Genomic DNA, 9,911 nt, shown 5'->3' with positions numbered 1-9,911 from the left:
GATGGCCTGGACTCCTCGGGCCTGCCGGACGAGCTGTGCGGGGACCACCTCCTGTCCAAGAGCCCTGCGGTGATCGCCGAGTCGCTGTGTGCTGCTAACATGGACTTCTCCCACCTGCTGGGCTTCCTGCCCCTCAATCTGCCTCCCTACAGCGCCCCCATGAGCACGGGAGGTCTGGTGATGGGCTACACCTCGTCCGCCGCCTCCTCGTCTTCCTCCTCCTCTTCGTCATCCCTGCACGCCACCGAGCCCCATGCTGCAGCGTTGGCGGCGGCGGTCGCCTCGGCGCCTCTTACCTCTTTGCAACTGCAACCTCAGGAGCAGCATAGCTCCGGCGGGGGTCTGGGCCTCGGACCCCTGCACGCTCTCCCACCAGTGTTCAGCTCCAGCCTCAGTACCACCACGCTGCCTCGCTTCCACCAGGCCTTCCAGTGAGATGCCCCTCCCCTGCACAGTCGAGGTGCCCCCCCCACACAGCAGCAGAACAACTCGTCTCATGTCTCAGCTCGGCACTGGGACGGTTGCGGGTTCTCTGTGGGGACCGATCGAAAAGGGCGGAGAGCCGAATGAGAATAAATGAAAGGACAGTCGAACACTTAGAAGCCTTAAATGAAAGCGCACAAAAGCTTTTGATTGAGCCTCAGAAGAAGCTAATCCCCTTTACCAAGCGAAAAGGAAAGATTTTAAAGAGTGAGAGAAGTTGAAGCAGCTTTTATTTGGGCTTTTCTTTCTATCATTTAGTTATAACGATGTATTAACCCTTTTATTATTTTTTGTACTTCCATTTACTTCTCCCTCAACCCCCCACCCCATCCCCTCTATTCAAGTAGTCTAGAGAGGGCAGGATCAGTAGGCCTAAAGGCGTGGTACTGCATACATTATAAAGTAAAAATAATAAAAAAAGAAAAAAAGTCAAAGATAATTTTTTTTAGTGAAGATTATCTGTATTGTTGTGACCCAGAAAAAAAATAGTTTGAAGTGGATATTTTGTTTTACCTTTATTTTTTTTGCTTTTCCAAATGTAAGAACATCCTAGAAAGTGTCAAGTCTCAAGTCCTGGACCACATTATCTAGCATCCTAACCTAAACTGTCGTAACGGCTGCAGAAAGGAGAGAGAGCTTAGTGACCGAGTAAAAAAATACATTGTGTCAAAGCCAGAAAAGCTACCCCAGCCTGGAAAACATTGCTCTTCAAAAAAATCATTTATATTCTTATGATTTTATTTTACATTAACTACAGCTTATGAATCATGGCTCCTAGAGGCAGATAAGTTGTAACAAAAATAATTCACTAAATGAAATGAGAAAAAAAAGGAAAAAAAAGAAAAACGGAGAAATTTCCGTAAGTGGTAAGGGCCTGTCCATTAGCTGCCAAACCACAAAGAGGTCACACACATGGCCACACATTTTAAAAACAAAACATTTTTTTTAAAGAGAAACAAATGTGAACGTGTGCGAATTGGCTGGGAAAAAAGTATTGTTATGCTGGTTTTTACTGTTCCTCAAGAGAAGCACTTTTTTTTTTGTTGCAGAAGGCACTTCACCTTTTGGAATCTCTGGCAAAACCTTGTCCCCTTCCTCATAACTTTAAGAGGTTTTTCGCTGTGATAAAATGCAGGGGAACTTTGCAACTCCATACGGGTCCTCCTCTGACACTCAGGTCCCATGACTGGTTGATTTGTGAGGACCTTTCCTTCCTTCAACTGTCTCCCTTCTAACATTCATCTTTAATAGCCCCCACATGCCCGATGTGTTGCATCCGTTTCTCGGCTGCCATATCAGCCTATGAAATCTATTTTTAGAAGACGCAAATATATTTCTTTTCAGACAGTCTTTTAGACAGTTGCATCATGGTAATGATAAACCCTGACATATGTGAATGGCAAAAAAAAGAAAGAAAAAGAAAAGAACATAACAATGACAGTTGAGGAAAATGTTTAAAAGAATGTTATTGCAGTGTACGAAATATCTCAAAAAATGAATTATTATAATTGCTTTTTATCTCAGTAAGGTGTATTTTAGGTAGATGTATTCAAAACTAAATGATGTTTTTTATGTCTGGCAGGTTTACATTTGTGTGTATCTTGCTTTTATTGATCAAACAACGGATGAAGTATTAGCTTTTTCCCTTTAGCTTTCTCTGTTATATCCAATCTTTACCTTTACATGTACTTGAGTTTGTAGAGCGCAATCTGGAACTGTGGATCGATGATTTTGATAGAAGGCTGTTAGCGGCACAGTAATCGATTAGCATACGAGCTAGATGTACTTTTATCGTTTCATAGGGAAGCCAGCATGGACAACCTATGAATCTGTGACTGTCCTTTCAACTTTATTCCAGTTGATTATTACTTAACCTCTGTTCTTGGGTGAAATCGGCCTAAAATTCAGTGGTCTAGGATTTTAGACCCCCTCTTTATAATTACAGCACCAGGCAATGAAAACATAAACCCAAAGTTAACATAAGCCTCAAAGCTGACATATGTGTCATTATCTGTGTCAAGCTAATAACATAACATAGGCGTTTGTTTATCCTTTGTTTTATCAGGCCAGCGCTGTTGGTGCATACAAAGCTCAACAGTCAGAAGTAAATCCGAATGGCTACCTAGAAGGCTAAATTCTCATATAATTATCTGTCATAATGTTAATAATTAATTTGGTGTGCAACCAACACTCTAACCATAGGAAAGGACCCCTTTGTCTGTGCAAGTTGTCACACCACTGCGGAGCACCATTAGCATATCTTAGGTAAAATTCCATTTTATGAAAACGTAGTTTAAAAAAAGTTTCCACATAACAAAGTTAAATGGAAGATGGAAAAAAAAAATCCACATTGCTGCTTTTAGCTACGGTTGTTGATGGATGGCAACTGTAGACCACTAGAACATTTCAACATTTTGCAAGATGCGCAGTGAAGCCTAAAACCTGCACAAATGGAAACCGACAAACTGTTCATCAGCCCACCCCCTTCCCTTTCTATAGTCTCTTCTCAGCTGCTTCTTTATAGTCAAAGGAAAAGGGTCTAAAAAAAGAAATGAGGCAATATTCAGAACAAAGCAGTCGACTACCTGGGTTTTGACATTCAAAGCACAGGGGATGCATGACTGACGAGTATTGCTTATAGTCATATTTTTTTGTTTTGATTTGTTTTCTTTGTTGTCATATTATATATTATTTTCTGTTTGTATTAAAACAGGACCTCGTAAACAACACAACACATCACCTCATTTTTATTTTATTTTTTTAAATTTTATTTTTTTCTTACCAAAACCTGGGGAGAAGAAACTGCATTTGCACAATTGCTTGTGAGAAAATAACAGTTTTAGATTCAGATTTGTTTTGATACTGTAGGATATTATACCCCATTGATAAATATCCCCTCCCCTTTATTTTAAATCCCTGTCAAAAAAGAGCGGCTGATTATCTGATAATTAATTTTTTCCAAGCACTCTGGTGCAGTTGTCACCAAGTATACCAATGTTTATGAACTTGTCCGCATATTAGCATTTATCATCCAAGGTATGAATTCTTAAAAGAAAATTACTATTACAAGATCAAAATAATAATAATAATTGATCCTAAAAAAAGAAGCTCTTGGCACCTTTCAAAGTACTTGCTAAATAGGCAAGATTAGAAATTGATATTTCGGTTGCAAAAAGGAAACAAATTCTTTTTTATAAAAAAAGAATTGGCTTAAGCCAAATTTGTAGCAATCAAATTGAGCATTTATATTTCTTTTTGTATTAAACAAATTATTATATTCACTAATCCTAAAAGAAAAAGTTACAGAAAAAAGCTGTTATATAGAGTTTGTCCTCCCTGGGTTTCTGTGAGCTAATCTGAATCCTAGCACTTTCAAACCTTTAAAAAAAAAGAGTATTGTTTTCTTTTAAAATTTTCAGCTTATAATGTTCATATGTTTTTAATTTTTGTATTGATCCTGTATATGTATGTGCCATTAGTTTGATGTGTAGATTTTATCAGCCTATGTATTTTTCTCCTCCAAAAGAATAACAGTATTTTTGATAGATTTTTCACTAATAACCTTTTACATATGACCCCCCTTCCCTCCACGCCTGTCCCCCCTTTCAAAGTTTTGTGTGTGCGTGCGTGCGTGCGTGCATGCGTGGGGTGGGTAATCAGCTTTGCCTCCCTTCTCTATCGCAAATATATCTAATCAAACCCCACTATAGCCAAGTGCTTTAAAGAGAAACTTGAACAACATTTCTGTCATTCTGACTCGGTGAGAAACGAGACCGTTGTCAGGGCAGTGTCAAAGCCACAAGCCGACCACAGCCTGGCATAGAAATGTAGTTGCAACAGAGACCCATCTGTGGGCCATTTTTAGACCATATAACTAACTGAACAATGGCAGGCACTGAAGATTAAGTCAGGGCCAACCCCAAGGTATAGCACTTATGGCTTGTGCCACTGGTAGAACTTTGATAGACCCTTGATGCGTGAACAGAGGTATCCTGTCTGAGCAGAACCACCACGTGTTGATTTGTCTGTCGCGCCTATGCAACAGATTGAAATCTAATTTGGTGGTTTTGTACTGTGTGCCAGAAAGGTGTCCAGCTTCTGTTTTTTTATCTTTAGTGACCCAGTTATAGTGGGCTATCGACTTATGATGCATGATTTAAAATCATGCATCAGACCCAGTCTACTCATTTCCATTATTTTTTTAAAATCAGGAAATAATTACACTGCTCTGATGTCCCAGGTCTAGATTATTTCCTGATTAGACAGCTAGAAAACCAGTATCACGTATTGTAGGACTGGAGTAAAGAACTACATAGTTATTTTCAGTGCTGCTTATGAGTCGTGTACGTGATGAATGAGACTGGAGACATTTTAACCACTTAAGCCCTTTTTTCAAAAATCTTTGAAAATGTAATAGGAGATCCACAAGCTACAAATATATTTGACTTTTTATTTTATTTTATGAATTTTTTTAGACCCAGTTTCTGTAACTGTTTCATATAGCTTAGTGTTGTTGTAACAATACTAAGCTATAAAGCTATGAAACAGTTTGCATGCTACCAGGTGAACACATTCAGTAGTTTAACTGGGGTCCCATCGCTCAGGACTGGGTCTGTCAGAAATGCTACCAACATCCTCGGTAGGCAGACGATCCTGTGAATCCAGGTCCAGGTTTTAAAATGATGAACTGTTCTGAAATCACGAAAGAAGTGGCTCAGTGGAATGCTGAGTCTTATATTGAACTGAATTGTTCATTGTGTTAAATGAAAGCCTGATTCATACTTTGTCGCGCTACGGCGTCGCGTGCCAAGAATTGCCGATTCACAAGCTCACAACATGTCACAGATATAACCTTGTAGGTTTGCTATTTTCACAGTGCGATGCCAGAGACAGAGCATAAATTAGGCATAAATTAGGCATAACACCCAGGATTTTACTGTGTGATACCAAACGGGCACCGACCGCTCTGACACACACTGATAAAACACACCCTCCTTTTAATGTCTTGTCAATCTTGCCCTGACTTCTGACAGTATTGTGGTTCTGTTCCTCGCCTTGGCTGTAGCGCCATTACCTCGTCTGCACCTACTAGGGATGCACTTATCCTCACCTTCCTCTTTTACTAGTAGGTGCAGAAAACATTTTTAAGGGAATTTTATTCAGTTTAAGCCTGAGAAGAAAGAAAATCGATTGGATTTTAATATAGCATCATCCTTTTTTTTTTTTTTTTTTTTTTGCTTTTTAGTGAGGAAACTGGGTACTGTCTGATGCAGACAACATCCAATATGTAGTTTATATATTTCTAGCTTAAAATGTAAGTCTTGCATTCCAAGCTCTTTGTGTATCTCTTGTTTAGCGACATAGCCCATTTTCATTTTTACTACTTGCTATTTCAGCCACCTCTGGAGAAAAGGAAAAAGGTGAATAAAAAAGGAAAATGGAATATTTGCATTCACTTACACTATTTTATATAGCATGGAGTTTTATCAACTACAGGGAGAAATATATAAATGATATGCTTCGAAGAAAGAAAGAAAGAAAGGAAAAGAAAGAAAGAAAGAAAGAGAAAGAAAGAAAGAAAGAAAAACTTGCTTTTTTTGTTACATATCTCACATGCAATCATTTGCTGCAATGTAAAAGTGACAGATTTGTATATTGGTTGATCCAAAGAGACGATGAACACAACAGCAGACCTATTGACTTATTGTACAGTACAATGTATCTTTGACTTGTCATGTGTTATGTTGAAATGATTAAAAGACAAACCAGCGGTTTCATACCTTCACTGAGTTGTTCTTTTCAACCCCTGCACTTGGAAGAGTTTCAGTCCAAGATGAAGGTTTATACCCTTTTGGAAAATAAGCGACACCCCATCCAAAACATAGCAGTTCAGTTCAGTTTAATATGGTATTCATTCAGTATTGTATTATGAGTTTTAGATAAGTTTTCAGAATCATAACCAGAAAGGGATGCTCCGTGGTGCGCGTATCTCTGCCAGGCTCTTGGCTTTTGTCTATTTTTCTTCTGGTCCAGACTGATGGCCATCTAAAACAAATCCAAAGCTAAATGGGTTAACCAGACTCCAACTCTGAAGCGTTATTCTCATTTTCCCTTTATAGGCCTTCACCACAAGGCAGTAGGCTACACATGATTATAAACACTCGCGTTATGAGACTGAATGAGCCTGCGCGCACACTGAGCAGTGTACAGCACATCGCTCATCGGAGAAGTGCCGTACAGTTTTCTTTAAAGAAAAGTAATAAATGTCATTTAAACTTAGTTGCACACCGGTGCATGCACTGAAAATAGCCAATCTACAAGCTCACAACTCATTGCGCTGTGAAGTGTTGTGAGCTTGTAGATCGGCTGTTTTCGGTGTCCGACATCATGGCCCACAACAAAGTACAAATCAAATGACAGTAGTAAGAGCTGGCACACAAACAGCAGGAACAACAGAAATGAACGGGAGACTTGTGCGACGGCACACCAAAAAATCGTAAAAAAGAAACATCACAAGAATATCTGACAGCTGGCTTGGGTCCTGCTGTGTCTCTAACCCGCACATCGGACCAAAGTCTGGGTTATGTCTTGCAGAGCTACACCAGTAAACTTACAAGCATAGCTGAGCCTCAAGACAGCCCTAATTATAGTTCCATGGAGCTAGCCTATACTTACATCAGCAGAGCTGCCTGTAGCGACTCTCCCACATACACTTAGAGGATGCCCACTGTGCCATAACTCAGAAAATAGCAACCCAGTTGGTTTCCTAGAAAATCTTTAGGGGGAACCTAGAGAGCTAGTAAAAGAAAAGGATTGGGAGGGCTAACGTGCCACAATATAGGCTTTGTAATTTGATCATAGGCCCACCAGACGACACTAAACATTCTTGAAATACAGAGGGACGGCGGGTGTCATGCATGCATTACCTTGGTTTTAACATGCACAAAAACATAAGCCAGTGGAGCAGGTGGACCAGGACTCAGTGGACCAGTGGTTCTCAAAAGTGGTGGCCCAGGACCACAAGAACTTGCTTTAGATATTTGAATTTATTTCCATGAGAGAATGTGTATGAATGACAGATCTTGTCTCTAGCCTACTATAGACAGATGTACAAAATAATGTACGTATATTAATAGTAATTAAATCTAATAACGGCGTGGCTTCATGTGGACCTCAGACTTCATTATGCTCCATGACTCTCTTAAGACGGCTTGGTTCTGAAATAGGCCAGCAGATTTTAATTCAATTTTATTATAGTGCCAAAGAAATCACAACAAGTTGTCTGTTCACAGACACAAACAGACCCTCTTATAGACAGCTAGCCTCTTTCAGATCCTTACAAAAAATAACACTCATGTGGAGATACAAACTCTGCACATCTCTTGTCCTACATCTCCGTTACCGAGATGACTATAATGAATAAATATTCATTTTGAGGGGTTTCCGGTATGGCGACAGGCCAGGAAAAACGTGTGGAGCACTCTTACATAAATGTATATGTATAAATGCCCCGAATATTCATTTTGACATTGACCCTTTAACTTTTCAACCCAAATCCTCTCTAGCCTACTGATCATTCCCACAGGACAATTTCAGGACAATCTGCCCATCTGTTTTCAATATTCGTCTATGACCCTCGTACATATACTGTACTTCCATGTTTCCCAAACACTGGGTTGGGACCCATTTTTATGGGTCACATGTAAATATCCCTTTTTTCCTGTTTACTACAATTATATTTAACATTATTTCAAAAGATTTTATTCGATTTTTTAAACTGAACAGAACTTAAACCCCAGGCAAATCTACACATAACTTAAAAACACCACTCAGTCACCACTCACACCAGCTGCTAGACAATCAGCCACCCATCACCACATCACCCATACAATTGAGGGGACAAAGACAATGCAGAGGAAAGACACAAGAAACTACACTATATGACCCTCAAAGTGTAAAAATACATTACAGTACTTTTTTTTTAAAAGAAGTGAATATATAGTGAAAATAGCAGACACATCATGAGCTTGTAGATCGGCTATTTTCTCTAGTTTGGGTCCCGGGGAGACAACATTTCTCTTATGGGTCTCAAACTAAAACTTTTGGGAACCATTGCTGTACTGTACATAATGTACACGTTGCACGTGCATGACTAGGACCATTGACGTCTATCTTCCCCTCTATGGAAAGGAGCGGGGTGTCGTCATCCTGTATTTACACGGCAGCCAAATATCAGTGTTCAATAATTCACCGAGGGAAAACAAAAAAGATGGAACTGATCCACTGAATAGCACAACACTGAGATAGATGTTGCCATTCACCAATGTACTATATGGTTTTCAACCACATATGAATACAAATTGCTCATATTTCCTCTCATTTATAAGTTGTTTTCGGAAATGTTTGTTTCATGAGAGATTACTTTGTAACTTAGTTCCTGAAATGCTCAGAATTAACTTAATAACTGAGACATGTCTTAGGATGAAATAACTAGAGATCGCAGATCATCGCACTCATGGCCGTGTTGGCTTTGATAAAACATTTTACCTGGAAATGCACACAAAGCTTAAAGGGTAAGACCACTTTGGTAGAGGTTTGGGTTGTGTAGTTACCTTGCCATGATGTAACTCCAAAGGTGGGCAAGAAATAAAAAATAATTGCTCCATTGATTAGAAATTGATAATTCAAAAATATGCTCCTCATTGACTTACATTGTATGGTAAAACAGCTCTCAAAGTCACTCTTTTAGCACAGAAATGAACCCAAACAAAGCTGATTCAGACAATATAGAGCATCATCAAACCCAGTACTGTTTGTTTTTTTAATAAAAATGTCAACTTCCTGTTGATTTTACTATTTGAAGATCTGGATCCGGATCCGTGGATCCAGTCCAGGTTTTCTACTTATTAAAAATGGCAAAATCAACAGGAAGTTGACATTTTTATAAATAAAAAAAACAGTACTGGGTTTGGTGATGTTCTATATTGTCTGAATCAACTTTGTTTGCGTTCGTTTACGTGCTAAAATAGTGACTTTGACAGCTGTTTTACCATACAATGTAAGTCAATGGGGAGTATATTTTGAATTATCAATTTCTAATCAATGGAGCAATTATTTTTTATTTCTTGCCCACCTTTGGAGTTACATCATGGCAAGGTAACTACACAACCCAAACCTCTACCAAAGTGGTCTTGCCCTTTAAAGTAAATTGAACACTGGAATTTATCAGCAAATCTCAACTGAAGTGTCATTAATTGACATGTGTGAACCACATTACCAATGCCTTTTATGTATTTATACATATTATACTTTGAATTGATTGAATACTTTATTAGTCCGAAATGTAAACAGCATGTGGTACAGTAAGACATTAAGGCTAAAAGGATGACACAAAAAAGTTGAAAGTTGGAGTTGAAAACTTGTTTCCA

General features: G+C 39.0%; 1 protein-coding gene across 4 annotated transcripts in view; it reads left to right on the top strand.

Annotated features, from left to right (window-relative positions):
• plagl2 (pleiomorphic adenoma gene-like 2) overlaps nt 1–6,254 on the top strand; it is a 53,184-nt gene extending 46,930 nt beyond the window's left edge. For all 4 annotated transcript variants that reach the window (XM_080445359.1, XM_080445360.1, XM_080445361.1 and 1 more), the window contains one exon: nt 1–6,254. This exon is cut by the window's left edge and continues 1,045 nt beyond it. In XM_080445359.1, the coding sequence (XP_080301485.1) occupies nt 1–435 (435 nt within the window). In that variant the 3' untranslated portion in view covers nt 436–6,254.
• The last annotated feature ends 3,657 nt before the right edge of the window (nt 6,255–9,911 follow it).

The sequence above is a fragment of the Gymnoscopelus braueri genome, assembly GCF_963280865.1.
Source record: "Gymnoscopelus braueri genome assembly, chromosome: 12".
In the NCBI taxonomy this organism is placed as follows: Eukaryota; Metazoa; Chordata; class Actinopteri; order Myctophiformes; family Myctophidae; genus Gymnoscopelus; species Gymnoscopelus braueri.
This window is presented reverse-complemented; position numbering and strand designations above follow the sequence as displayed.